This window comes from Papio anubis, chromosome 2 (assembly GCF_008728515.1).
Source record: "Papio anubis isolate 15944 chromosome 2, Panubis1.0, whole genome shotgun sequence".
Lineage (NCBI taxonomy): Eukaryota > Metazoa > Chordata > Mammalia > Primates > Cercopithecidae > Papio > Papio anubis.
The window spans coordinates 88,933,224-88,947,421 of record NC_044977.1 but is presented as its reverse complement, the minus strand read 5'-3'; the positions used below and the strand labels follow the sequence as shown (position 1 = coordinate 88,947,421).

The 14,198-nt window shown below is 46.2% G+C and overlaps 1 protein-coding gene across 7 annotated transcripts in view; it reads left to right on the top strand.

The window, feature by feature from the left end:
* The window catches only part of RAD54L2 (RAD54 like 2), a 134,778-nt gene extending 121,122 nt beyond the window's left edge, over positions 1–13,656 (top strand). For 6 of the 7 annotated variants that reach the window (XM_021934363.2, XM_017955421.3, XM_017955424.3 and 3 more), the window contains 4 exons: positions 1,388–1,587; positions 2,990–3,079; positions 5,424–5,516; positions 7,480–13,656. In XM_021934363.2, coding sequence (XP_021790055.1) covers positions 1,388–1,587; positions 2,990–3,079; positions 5,424–5,516; positions 7,480–8,474 — 1,378 coding nt within the window. In that variant the 3' untranslated portion in view covers positions 8,475–13,656. The remainder of the gene's footprint in view (positions 1–1,387; positions 1,588–2,989; positions 3,080–5,423; positions 5,517–7,479) is intronic. The other variant, XM_017955425.3, reaches the window with a different exon arrangement.
* Positions 13,657–14,198: the final 542 nt, after the last annotated feature.

Here is a 14,198-nt window from a genome sequence, read left to right as displayed (position 1 = left end):
AGGAATGGTCTCTTCTCTTTTCCTCCACCGGCGTCCCCCTCTTTTTTTCCCCCCCTCTTTTTTGGGCTTTTCTGTGTAACATCAGGAGTGGACTAAATCTGAGCCCAGTGAGAAAAGCCACATGGAGAGAAGATGTGACAAATGGTCCAGGCTGGCTATAAGGAGATGTCAGCTTTGTTTCTGGCTTAGTTCTGGCCCTATGGGGGCACCAGCTTCTCACAGCATTTGATGAGTTCATGATCCTGCTGAGTTTTTTTTTGTCCGCATGGGTACATGTGAGGAACACTTCTTACCCAAATTCTTAGTCTTAGTGCCTGCAGGGTATGAGGCTTGGGCTGGGTTTCTGTTACATTGATACCTGACCAGGGCCTCTAACTCCTGCCAAACCATCCTAGGAAGACATTGGGGAAACAGGCCAGATAGTACAGGTCTGGGGCCCATCTGGGAAGTTGGAGGTCCACAGGGACAAAGGGCTGACCAAAGGGGCCTTTAAAAACCTAAGAGCAATGTGATTGAGGAGTCATGCAGACCAGCTCCAACAGCAGAGTGGTATAAAAGTGTTATTTTATGTGCCAGTCTTCAGTCAGATGAGGAAGAATGTATCAGTCCAAGGGTTTCCACACCCCCCCGCCTCCGCCCCAGGCCCAAAGACAAAAGATGCAGACTTAAGAAAGCTTGTAGACAGGGACTTTTCAAAAATCTTAAATCAGTAGAAGCCTGGCTTTTGTACACAGTGCTTTGGCAGCTGCTGCTTTTGTTGTTGTCATGACTGGAGGGGCACTTTGAGGGTTGGTCCAGGCTGGAGCTAGGATGAACTCAATGAAAAGTAATGCAGAAGAGAGAGAGAGGTGTCTGTATTACTTATTGAGACTCAAGGTTTCAGAGAGAAAGTAAAGATGTTTAAAGTTGGGACAGACTATTTTTTAGGATCACCTAAACATGTGTCATTACATGGCCCGTTTTCCATGGGTGAATGGGGAAAATTCTGCCCATCTCAACTTAACATACGCCGTGGTCAGGAGAACTTTTCCTGCCTTATTGCATCTTGATAGCTTCCTGACTTCCCTTTAGGGACTAACTCCTAGTGTAGATAGTCCAGGTTCTAGAGGAGCAAATACTGTCTTGCGTGTCCAGAAAATATTATTCCACCAACATCTGATTATCCTTAGACTTTGACAGATTTTATCCCTCTGCCTCTTTTGCTACAATTGAGTCCTGCCTTCTAGTTTCCTTTTGAATTAACCAGACCCTGCAGATTCTTCTGATCCTTCTCTGAGCAGCAACTGATGGTGTAGAATGGGACAGCCTAGAGAGGCTCTGTAGCCTTTGGAGAAAGGTAAGAGTTGTTCTGGCAAACTCTTTTAGTGTCCTTGTCTTTCTCTTACAGGCAGCCAACTTTGAAGGGTGATGAAAAGCCTGTGGCCAGTGTTCGTCCTGTACAGTCCACCCCCATCCCCATGATGCCCCGGCATGTCCCACTGGGAGGCAGCGTAAGCTCTGCCTCTAGCACAAATCCATCCATGAACTTTCCGATCAACTACTTGCAGCGTGCAGGAGTCCTTGTGCAGAAGGTGGTCACCACGACAGGTGGGAACTCCTGGGTTCTGTGGCAGAGCTGCTGTCCCTTTTAAAATTACTTTGTTCATTTAGGAAGTATCTATTAAACACCTTTTGTATTTTTGACCTTACTATACTTGGCACTGTTGATAAAAAATAGGGAAGACAACAGTCCCTGGTCTTGAGGAATTTGGATTCTAGTGAAATATCTTGAGAATAACAACACAGAACTGGGTTTTCTTGGATTTGGTGGGTGAGATAGACTCTGAGCGCTGCAGGAATTGTGGAAATGTCACTGGAACACAGGGTCGGTCTCAGGTTCTTACAGAGCTGTGAATATGCTGAACCCTGCTTGACTGTAGAGCCATCTGGGTTTAAAAGACAGCTGTCAACCTTTGTACATAATTAGAAGACCTGAATTGTCACTTGCTCTACCTTTGCGAGTCTGATGTAAATTGAGCATGGTGGGCCAGTCAGCAGTGGTGGGAGGTAGCTAACCCATCCACTCCAGGAGCTTGTTCTGTAATTCAGTATGATTAAGATGGAAAACATTTTGTGATCTTGTTTTTTATCTTGTTATTTGGAAATATTTGTTATATATAAATTATTATTATTATTACTTTTTTGAAGATGGAGTCTTGCTCTGTTGCTCAGGCTGGAGTGCACGATCTTGGCTCACTGCACTCCCAGGCTCAAGTGATTCTTCTGCCTCAGCTTCCCGAGTTGCTGGGATTACAGGCATGCACCACCATGCCCAGTGAACTTTTTTGTATTTTGGTAGAGATGGGGTTTCACCATATTGTCCAGGGTGGTTTCAAACTCCTGAGCTCAGGCAGTTCACCCGCGTGGCCTCTCAAAGTGCTGTGATTACAGGTGTGAGCCACTGCACCCGGCCAATATATAAATTTTAATGAAAAGATCTTAACTGATTTTTCTAAGTAAAAAAATTTGAAACGAGTGAAAAAGAGAGCCCCTTGTAATCCTATTATCTACTAATTCTTGAAAATACTGTTTCCCAGGTGTGGGGTAATGCCAGCAAGGAAGAAGATTAGGCCATTTTTGGAGCCTAAAGTGATGTGGAGCAGATACGTGCAAATAGTTTAGGGAGGAGGAAAAAAATACACAGAAACAACCATCTGAACTAAAACATTTTTCACACCAAAAACTATGAATTTCTATTTAAATCAAGGGAAATTGATTACAAAGATAATCAGCTCAGATTTCTGGCGAGGTTCCTGTTTTCATAATATTCTTTGTTTAGATAATTGTGAAAGATCCTACTTGCTTTACCTTCCTTGGTTTTGGACCTATGCCCCACTGAGAGGCTGTAGGGAAACCAATGAAGAACTGGGGTAGATGTGGGACTTTGCAATTTCCCCCCCCTTCAGTCAGGCCCCGTGCAATCTAAATTTAAGATTTGTGTTTTTCCTAGATATTGTTATTCCTGGACTGAACAGCTCCACAGATGTACAGGCAAGAATTAATGCTGGTGAGAGCATCCACATCATCCGTGGGACAAAAGGTAAGAGCCTGACCAAGGACTTGTGGCCTGCCTTTGGTTGAAAGTGCTGGGCTGGGAAGAAGAATAAATATGTATGACTTGAGCTAGACAGGGCATAGGAATCATCCCATTAGGATGTCACATTCGGGAACTGAATGAGAAAATAGCATTTGTAGGAGCTTAGGGGAGTTGGGTTGAGCCCATAGGATTATTAGTCAGTGGTTTAAAAGAAGGAAATTGAGGTCCCTACATTTCTCTATCTTGCTGTCCTTTTTTTTTTTGAGACGGAGTCTCGCTCTGTTGCCAGGCTGGAGTGCAGTGGCGCGATCTTGGCTCACTGCAACCTCCACCTCCCAGGTTCAAGCGATTCTTCAGCCTCAGCCTCCCAAGTAGCTGGGACTACAGGCACGTGCCACCACGCCCAGCTAATTTTTGTACTTTTTTTTTTTGTTTAGTAGAGACGGGGTTTCATTATGTTGGCCAGGATGGTCTCAATTTCTTGACCTCATGATCCGCCCACCTTGGCTTCCCAAAGTGCCGGGATTACAGGCGTGAGCCACCATACCCGGCCCTTACTGTCATTTTTATGAGAATCTTGGGATGGGACAAGTAGACACAAGGAGACCAAAATTGGAGGGAAAGAGTGGTGGAATGGGTTATAAGCCTACATATATTTACCCACTTGCTTGGAGCAGGGTGGGAGTCCCCTGATAGGAAATGTATTATGTGGATGAATTACACATGGGTTGCATGATAGAATTTTTGCATGTGGTAATTTGAAAAGTCCACATCTGCCTCTGTCTTCCTTACAGAGGGACATGAGATTGGTGGAATAAAAAAGCTGGGCTGAACAGTGTTGAGACACAATCTAAGCCTGTTTTTCCCCCTCTTTTCTGCACCCACATCTCCTAACCAAGCCTGTTTTACATATTAGTCTTTAAGCCCCATGATTGTGTGAGGCTCTTTGAGACTTTTTGTTCAGTAAAGAGATTTTGCCCTAGCTTCTATTGGATTAGAATACCTTTGAGGTTAGGGAAAAAGTGCCATGAAATACCCGGACTCACAGAAAACACCATTCCCAGCCTCCTTACTGGATTCTTCCTAGTCTAGATCCCAGCCCCCTTTACTGCTCTCTTCCTAGTGTATAGCAGGAGTCACCAAACTCTATGCCCCATGGGCCAAATCTAGCCTGCTACCTGTTGTAATATCTGCAAGATAAGAATGGGTTTTACATTTTTAATTGGTTGAAAAAAAAATCAAAAGAGTAATATTTTGTGACATGTGAAATTATATGAATTTCACATTTCAGTGTCCATAAAGATTTATTGGAGAACAGTCATGCCAAGCTATTTTTGTGTTACAGCAGCAGAATTGAGGAGTTTATGACTTATAAAGACTTTATGACTTACAAAGCTCTTATAAAACTATCTGGCTCTTGTTTTTGTTTTGTTTTGTTTTGTTTTTTGAGACGGAGTCTCGCTGTGTCATCCAGGCTGGAGTACAGTGGCGTGATCTTGGCTCACTGCATGCTCCGCCTCCCAGGTTCATGCCATTCTCCTGCCTCAACCTTTCGAGTAGCTGGGACTATAGGCGCCCACCACCATGCCCAGCTAATTTTTTGTATTTTTAGTAGAGACCGGGTTTCACTGTGTTAGCCAGGATGGTCTCAATCTCCTGACCTCGTGATCCTCCTGCCTCGGCCTCCCAAAGTGCTGGGATTACAGACGTGAGCCACCCTGCCTGGCCCAAAAACTATCTGGCTCTTGTAAAAAAGTTTGCCAACTCCCGGCCTAAAGGCAGCACTGACATTCAAGGAGGTTGATCAAATGACATACCCAAGGCTGAAGAGAAGATAGATTAGTGCCTTGTGGGAACAGAATGCAGGTCTTTCTTGAATTATTCCTACTAGGGGAGAGAGGATATTGAAGCAATAAGGTTCCTTCCTTCCAGATCAAGAGGAGGACCTGGGCCAGAGTGCCTGGGAACATAGGATGCCAACTTACTCTCTTTTGTAGTACCTTATTTATTTCTCCATTGCATTGAACCCTTCCTGATACTTTGTGGTGTAAGTCTCTGTCTCCCTCTAGAGACTAAGCTCCATGAGACAGGGACTTTTTCTGCCTTGTACATTCTAGTGTCTAGAACAGTGCCTGGCACATGGTAGTCATGTAATCAATGTTTGTGAAATAAATGAATAATTATGAGTCCATAGCTCAGTCACCCCACTCCTTATTTCAGGGGTCTTGGGAGATGGTATAGCTAATTGCATAGCTATTTACAAGCCCATGGCGTATAGCCCGGAGTTTCCCAGGATTGGCTGTATTGAATGTCTGCTTCTAACTGTCTTCCTCATGTCTATTCTTAGGGACATACATCCGTACCAGTGATGGACGGATCTTTGCTGTCCGGGCAACTGGCAAACCAAAGGTTCCTGAAGATGGTCGGATGGCTGCCTCAGGTGTGATGGCTTTTACTTTCCATTTTACTTTTCAAACATTCGTTTGCTTTATTTTGGTTAGGTATTAACTTATTATGTGAACAGATAATATGTACATGGTTCACAATTCAGAATGTACACAAAGAGGTAAAGTGAAAAGTAAGGTTTTTTTTTTTTTTTTTTGAGATGGAGTTTTGCTCTGTTGCCTAGGCTGGAGTACAATGGTGCAATCTCGGCTCACTGCAACCTCCACCTCCCATGTTCAAGTGATTCTCCCGCCGCAGCCTCCTGCGTAGCTGCGATTACAGGAGCATGCCACCACACCCAGCTAATTTTTGTATTTTTAGTAGAGATGGGATTTCACCATGTTGATCAGGCTGGTCTCGAACTCCTGACCCCGTGATCCGCCTGCCTCGGCCTCTCAAAGTGCTGGGATTACAGGCGTGAGCCACCACGCCGGGCCATAAGTTTTTCCTCCACCATGGTCGCAGCCATCCATTGCTCCTCCTTTTTTTTTTTTTTTTTTTTTTTTTTTGGGAGACACAGTCTTGCTCTGTCACCCAGGCTGGAGTACAGTAGCGCAATCTCAGCTCACTGCAACCTCCGCCTCCCGGGTTCAAACGATTCTTCTGACTCAGCCTCCCGATTAGCTGGGATTACAGGTGCGTGCCACCACACCCAGCTAATTTTTGCATGTTTTGTAGAGATGGGGTTTCACCATGTTGCCCAGGCTGGTCTCTAACTCCTGACCTCAAGTGATCCACCCACCTGGGCCTTCCAAATTGCTGGTGTTAAGGTGTGAGCCACCTTGCCCAGCCAACTTTCTTTGTATTTTTAAAACAAATGCTAACATACCATAAAATACTATTTACTCCTTTTTTCACTCACCAGTAATAGTTTATTCCTTATCATTTCTTCTAGATATGTCTCCTTGAAGGTTCGCACAGGATGAGCTATAACACAATGTATTAACTAGTTCCCTGTCAACATACATTTTGATTATTATACTCCACCATCACTGACAGTGCTTTTTCAGAGGTGGTTATATCTATAGGATATGTTCCTTAAAGTGGGATTGCCAGGTCAAAGGGTGTATGTGTGGCACATGAACAGTGTTAAGAATTCTTGCCAAGTTCCCCTTAGTGGGAGTGGTTCTCATTGAATCCTCCCACCCCAAGCTAGAATTCTAGAGGGCTAGAATGCTCTTATTCCCTGCTTTGTATTATGGAAATTTCAAATTTTCATACATACAGAAAAGTTGAAAAATAGCACCATGAGCACCCATATATCCTGCACCTAGATTTAATGATTGTTGGTTTTCATAAACCTTCTTCTTTCTCTCCCTCCCTTTCTATTATTTGAGTCATTTGTAAGTTGAAGATATCATGTCATGTTTTTCATCATGTCATTTTATCTCTAAGTACTTCAAGATACATCTGCTAAGATTAAAGATATTCTCTTCCTAGCCATAATATCATTATTACACTAAAGAAAGCTAACAGTTCCATAAAATTACCTAGTATTCCAAAATTGAGATTCCTATTTGTCCCAGTTGTCTTTCATAGCTATGGATTTTGTTTTGTTTTCAAATCAGAATGAAGTGCTTTTTAGCTTGATTTTCCTCTTTCTCCCACACTGATCACTGACTGTCTCTTACTGCCAGAAAAAGTTTGACTAGTTTTAAGAATGATCGCTTAGTGTTTCATATCCCTTATCTCATAGGATTTACTTTGGTATACTTTTACAGTTTGGGGAACTGGGGTGCAGAAAAGTTACATGTCTTGTCATAGATAGACTTATTTCTGGGGTCAAAGAATTTCTTTCTTTGTGACTGGAAAAGGTTGACTGGGTGATGTTGTTTAGACATCAAACTATTATAATTTTGGGGACTACAGGATAGGATTTTTTTTAATGGAGTTTTCTCCTCCACCCTTCTTCTCTCCCTGGCCACTCTGGTTCTCAGTTACCTACATTTTGTCCCCAGGTTCCCAGGGACCTTCTTGCGAGTCCACAAGCAACGGCAGACACAGTGCCTCATCACCCAAAGCCCCTGATCCTGAGGGGCTGGCCAGGCCCGTCTCTCCTGACAGCCCAGAGATCATCAGTGAGCTTCAGCAGTATGCAGATGTGGCTGCTGCCCGGGAATCCCATCAGAGCTCCCCAAGCGCCAGTGCCGCCCTGCCTGGCCCCCCGGCCCAACTTATGGACAGCAGTGCTGTTCCTGGGACAGCTCTCGGAACTGAGCCTCGACTAGGGGGTCATTGCCTCAGTAGTTCCCTCTTGGTGACTGGCCAGCCCTGTGGTGATAGGCACCCAGTGCTGGACTTAAGGGGCCACAAGCGAAAGTTGGCCACACCACCTGCTGCCCAGGAGTCATCCCGCCGGCGGTCTAGGAAGGGTCATCTGCCAGTCCCCGTGCAGCCGTATGAACACGGGTATCCAGTCTCTGGCGGGTTTGCCATGCCACCCGTCTCCTTAAACCATAACCTCACCACCCCCTTCACCTCCCAGGCTGGGGAGAACTCCCTGTTTATGGGCAGTACCCCCTCCTACTACCAGCTGTCCAATTTGCTGGCAGATGCCCGCCTGGTGTTTCCAGTGACTACTGACCCTCTGGTGCCAGCAGGCCCCGTCAGTTCCTCTTCCACGGCTACCTCAGTCACTGCCAGCAACCCCTCCTTCATGCTCAACCCTTCTGTGCCAGGGATACTACCCAGCTATTCACTCCCATTCTCACAGCCACTCCTGTCCGAGCCGAGGATGTTTGCGCCTTTTCCTTCCCCTGTCTTGCCCAGCAACCTTTCGCGGGGCATGTCTATCTATCCAGGCTACATGTCCCCACATGCAGGCTACCCAGCTGGTGGCCTTCTACGGTCCCAGGTGCCTCCATTTGACTCTCATGAGGTCGCCGAGGTGGGGTTCAGCTCCAATGATGATGAGGATAAGGACGATGATGTGATAGAGGTCACTGGGAAATAGCTGGGGAGCCCCTCCCCACCTCACTTGGGGCCCCCAGCAGGTTGCCCACCAAGCTGGAAGGCAGTGATTTAGACTTTTTGAGAATAGGACACTTGGCAGGAGGGAAAAGGAAGAGGACAAAGGAGGGTGGTTGGCCAAAGTGGCAGAGCTCTGTTGCTGTTTAACAAAAGAGGCAAAAAAAAAAAAAAAGGTCCAACAGAGCAGCAATAGTGGGAAATCAGGGACCCAAAACAGGGATGGAGGGGCAGTGCAGCCTCTTTTCCTTCCTGCCTTGCTTATGCTGTCTGCTGGCTTGCTCGCCCATCTGAGTGTAGAAGCGCACATCCCATTTCTGTTTTTGGGAACATTCTCTCCCAAGAGAGCTGCCTTACTAGGTGACTTAGCTTGGCCTGGGGAGGGGATTGAAGGGAGGGAGAATGAGTGAGAGAAGGAGGGTGGGTAGCAGGAGCAGACTGTGATCCCATGTGAAGTGGGGTCTTTTTAGGGGTTGGGAAGGAAGCTGACCAGGTATGTGTGTTTGTGAGTGTGTGGGTGTATGTTTATGTATGTATGTATGTATATGTATGGAACAGAGCAGGGGTGAAGGTGGGAGGGGAGGGAGGGAAGAACTAAGAGGGAAACTGAAAAATGAATTTATCTTTCTTTAAATGGAAGTCAGTTTGGTGGTTCATGGCACCTATTAGTGTGAACATCAGGGTGAGCCCAGAAGAGCCATGGAAATTACAAGTTTCCTTCTAGATGGGTGAAGAGAAGGCCCAGCTAACTCAAGTGTCTGGTTTTCAGAGCCACATTTGTGTGAGAATGTGGGGAAATTCATGAGAGAAAATGGGCATTACCAATCTATGTCTCTTAACCCCGGTGGCTATCTCTGAGCAGCTCTCCCTTTCCAGCATGGAAGGTTGTCTGTGTGCAGAGGCTGGGAGGGAGAAGCACTGCAGTATGTGAATGAAAGGTCATAGAGTTGTGGCTGGAAAAGACATTTTTCACCAGGGTGGAACTGAGCCTCCAGCTGCCTATCCTGGTAGTCTTTCCTGTTTCTTTCCTTCCCCTTTAGAGAGCTCCATGTTAATTTATTTCTTATGGGCAATTATTTATTACTTGGACTTTTCATGTGTCTTGTTTATTTGGGGGTGGGGTGGGGGGAGGTTAGGGGTAAGGAGGGTAGGAGATAGAAAGGGAAGTTTTAAGATATCCCAGACCCTATAGCTACTGGTGAAAAACAATCCTGGATGGATGGTAAATTGACCAGGGAAAGAGTTAGGTTTGACCAAGGTTTGGATTAAACAACTGTATTTTTGAGAGATGGCTTTTCAGGAAGATCAGGGAATCCTGAGACTGGATAGTTAGTGGAGGGTGGGACTTATTCCACAGAAATTGAAAGTTGTGATCATAGAGTTTGCAATTGGAAAGTAAGAGACCCCAGATTTGGAGCTATATCCTCCTGGGATGACCTTAGAGGCTGGCTCTCTATGCCAGATAGTGAAGCTGTGGATAGGTGGTTGCTGGGTTGAGGGATTATTGATTTCTTGTTAGGAATTGTCTTCAGGTAGTCCATGTAGGCCTGGTGTCTGCTGCCTCCATATTTGAAGGAACATGGAGGAGCCCTTTCTCTGTAGGAGCCCTAAGTCTGGGTTTTACCTTAAAAGAACGCGCCAGTCATTCTGGGTCTCCCATTATTGCCATTGCCAGGGGAGGGTCGTCTAGTCCTTAAGCATAAACACTGGCTGTCTTCCTATTGGTGTCCCTGCCCCCTCTGTATCCACCACCCCAAGACTTTGCCAGATGGTTCTTTATGATGAACAAACTTTGGCTTTAGAGCTTTACCACTTACCCATGGCTCCCTCCTTACTGGGCAGGTGCTGTACCTGCCTCTTCCCAGCCCAGAAGGCAGCTTAGTCAGGTTATCCCAGTAGTAGCTCCTGCAGTTCTTCTGACCAGCCCATTTCCATCTTTGGAGGGCCTTAGCAGACTCTGGGGTATTGTCCTCAGAGAAGAGACAAGGACATGATGGATGGGATGCATGTGTATATGTGTGTTTGTCTGCTGTCCAATAACACCAAAAGTGGAACTTAAGAAGCTTTGTGTTTTCATAAGCACCCTGCCAGACACTTAACTCTTCTACTCATGGAAGCCTTAGATCTACAATTTAGCTATGCAAATTATTTTAATAATTTAAAAATAGCAGTTCCAACCAGTGCTTTCTCTTTCAGATGCATCCCAAGAATGGATGGTGAAGGGACTCAGTTGGAGTGGGCTCTCAGGTTGAGGCTGGTGCAGTAGGAGTGAGCTAGACTGAATCTCCAATTTACAGGACATACTCAGAACCTGGGTTACACTGATGCCTCTCAGGCCCTGGAGCACTGGGATCCCAGAGACGCATGTGTGCAAGTGTGTATGTGTGTGTGTGTGTGTTTTGTCGGGAGAAGGGGGTATTTCTGTGTTCACTTCTAGGAAATCACTGTACCAACCTCCAAGAATCTGGAAACCTTCCCAGCCGGGAACTGAAACCATTCCCTGGAGGGATGGGCTTGACTTTTGAAGTTGACAGAAAGTAAATGGGTATTCTGAGAGGCAGCACATGCTTACTCTCTACCCAGTGTTCCAGGGACTGGGTCTTGCTTCTACTCAGCAGAGGCCATCATTCTGAGAGGCTGACCTGACTAGAGAAGACTTTCTCTCATATGTGCAGTTTCTATTGTGTAGAGGGGTTGGGGGTGGGATCATGGGAAATTGGAGTGCTACCAGGTCCGTGGTTTTTGCTTTTTTTTTTTTTTAAAGAAAAGAACCTGAAAACACTTCTGACTTTTCCGCTGTCTCTTTATGTGTGCTGGTAGGCAAATGTGCATGCATACCAAACATAAGCATGTTTGTGAGGGAAGCGGGAAGTATCTCAGAGCCTAAGAACCATGTTTTACAGTTTCTTTGATCATAAACACTTGGTGGTGTCTTCCACCCACCATCCAGGCCTGAGTGGGGGTTGTGGCTGGTAATAAGAGGGAGGGCAGAAAATCAGGCCTAGGCGTTTTCCCTTACCATTGTCTTCATGAAATGTTTTCAAGGGCCTCTCAAGCCCCATTCATCTGGTTTAGCCAAGTTCTCAGCCTGGGGAACACAGTACTACTTAATGATTCAGGTTTACCATTTATAGTGATGCTTGATTTCCTTAATATATTTGTAGATAAAAATTGAACAGGGACAAAGTAGCTATTTAAGAAAGGAAGTGAACCATGTTGGGTCATATCATTTTATTTAGATTGGATATCTATGAAGTCCACACTTCTTTGAGTTATGCTTCTTAGCCATCTATCTCATCATCTCCTGATTTAAGGATAATTCTGTCTGGTCCTTGGAGCTCTCTTCCCTAAGAATTAGTGTGTGGAGTTTCTATATGCTTGTGATTCACAACTAAATATGAAATTTCTCAATTCAGGAGCAGGAAGCAAAGTGCTGGGGTAAAGTTTTGCAGATTGGTTGAAACACTTAGCCAAACTTAAGTGACCTGGGTAGGACCATCACTCCCAAAGCTGTCAGCAGAGAAGGGCCCTCTGTGTCAGTCTATTCAAGCCTGGTATTGTTCTGAAATTAAGTCCTTATCCCATGGAGAAGGTCTTCTGGGGGCTTTACATTCTTTGTTACTAGTGTTCTGGATATTACCTTCTGCTTTCCACTTTTTTTTTTTTTTTTTTTTTGAGATGGAGTCTTGCTTTGTTGCCCAGGCTGGAGTGCAGGGGCATGATGTTGTCTCCCTGCAACCTCCACTCACGGGTTCAAGCGATCCTCCTGCCTCAGCCTCCCAAGTAGCTGGGATTACAGGTGCACACCACTACGCCCAGTAATTTTTGTATTTTTTAGTAGAGATGGGGTTTCACCATGTTGGTCAGGCTGGCCTTGAACTCCTGACCTCAAGTGGATCCGCCTGCTTTGGCCTCCCAAAATGTTGGGATTACAGGCATGAGCCACTGCTCCCAGCCCCCACTTCCTTTTGATTTCTCAGAAGATCAGTCTTTCCCTTCTGAGCCATGGCCTTCTGTGCACCCAGCTCAGTGGCTCTTCACCTCCAAAACTAGGTGAAGTCATCCTTCCCCAAAAGGACACCGGGGAGATGTTCTGGCCCTCTGCTGACTACTCCCAGGAATCAGTATCTCAAGGACTATTTGCGAATGCTGTGCTCTCCATTGGTCACCTTCAGACTCTGTTCCCCTGCTGCCAGCTCTTCTCTTCTGCCCTGTGTATTTTGCTGTGATCCCCTTAATGGCTTTTCTGTGCTACTAGCTTGGCCCTAGGCCTTTTATGAATATCTGAGTCTTATAACGATGAACTTCTTGAGCAGGCAGTGTCCAACTTCTTTGCTCTTCAGGGACCTGAGTGTGCACCTTTCGCTTTTGCAGGTCTATTTGACATAGTAATCTAGTGCGTTGGGGAGGGGTAGCCAAGCAGGCTGCAGTGTCTGCAATGCAGAGGGCTTGGGGAGGTTTGGGTACTCTCTGCTGCCACTACTGGGATGATATTCAGAAGAGAGAGGACCTAATACTGTGACCGGACCCAGGACCCTCCCTGGAAGAGAGCTCAGCCCAGCTGTGTGTGTGTGTGTGTGCGCGCGCGCGTGTGTATGTATGTGTGTGCTGTGCTCATCTGCACCTGGGTGTAAAATGACTGTTATCTGGTTGTGTTACTCAGGGTGGGCTGGGGACTCACCAGAAGAATCCCCCCCAGCCTGCCCAAGACAGGTTTTTCCCTTGTACCATCTTCAGAGAGGTCAGGGGAAGAGGGTCCAGGTGGGTTAAGGGGGGTCACTATGGACAACCACTAAGACCAGACTGCTGCCAGGAGGAGTGGGGGATAATGAGGTGGCCCCAGGGTCCTGGCATCTGGCTTTGGTTTTCCGTCTTCTTTCCTCAGGACGCCCCTGAGGCCTGGGACCTGTGCCTGGCTTTGAGGAGCATCTATGGCTGGGTGATCCAGCTGCTGGTGTGATCATGGGCTTCCCTCCTCTCAGCAGGGCAGGCGCTCCTGCCCCAGAGACTGGGCAACTGGCTGTTTCTATGACGTATTTATTTTTACTTGTGTTTCATGTCACTTTTTTAAAAAAAAAAGCAAACAGAACAATTGTAAGTCAGTATAACTGCCTATCAGTTTTCTTTATTTCTCTTTTTGTAAAATAAAATTTAAACTCAAGAAGGCAGTGTTGCTTGATCAAGGAATTGTCTGGATAGCTGTTTGGCTGGGTGGTGGTGAAATAGATCTTAGAACATAGTGGGCTCTGGGATAGCCCTTGGGTGGTGAGATAGGCAGGAGCAGAAGAAGGAAGACTGCTGGCAGGCTCTTTGTTGCAGTGGGGTTCACTGGGCTTTTTCTGCTTTTGTTCACCTGAAGAAGGATGTATTACCAGGCTCCAGGGGAAACAGCAAGCTGACTTCAGAGTGGCTTGAAGCTAGCTAGTCCTCAGCCAAGGCAAGACCAGTGAAGGGGCAGCCCTGACTAGACCAGTGAGTGGCTGGGGATTGGGCACAGTGCCTTCAGAGGGTGGGAGATGGTGTGTCTGTGAGTGGTTGGTGGCAGCGAAAGCATTCTTACTGCATGTGTATTCTCTGATTGTCATCCGTGTTGGGGAATCTAAGTCACTGGCCCACAGAGTTAACCAGAGCTTTGGAGTGTGAGAGGTGGGGGAAAGAAGGGACAGTCTACTCCAGCTTCCTGTTTAATTCTTCAAGGGGAGGGGCCCTG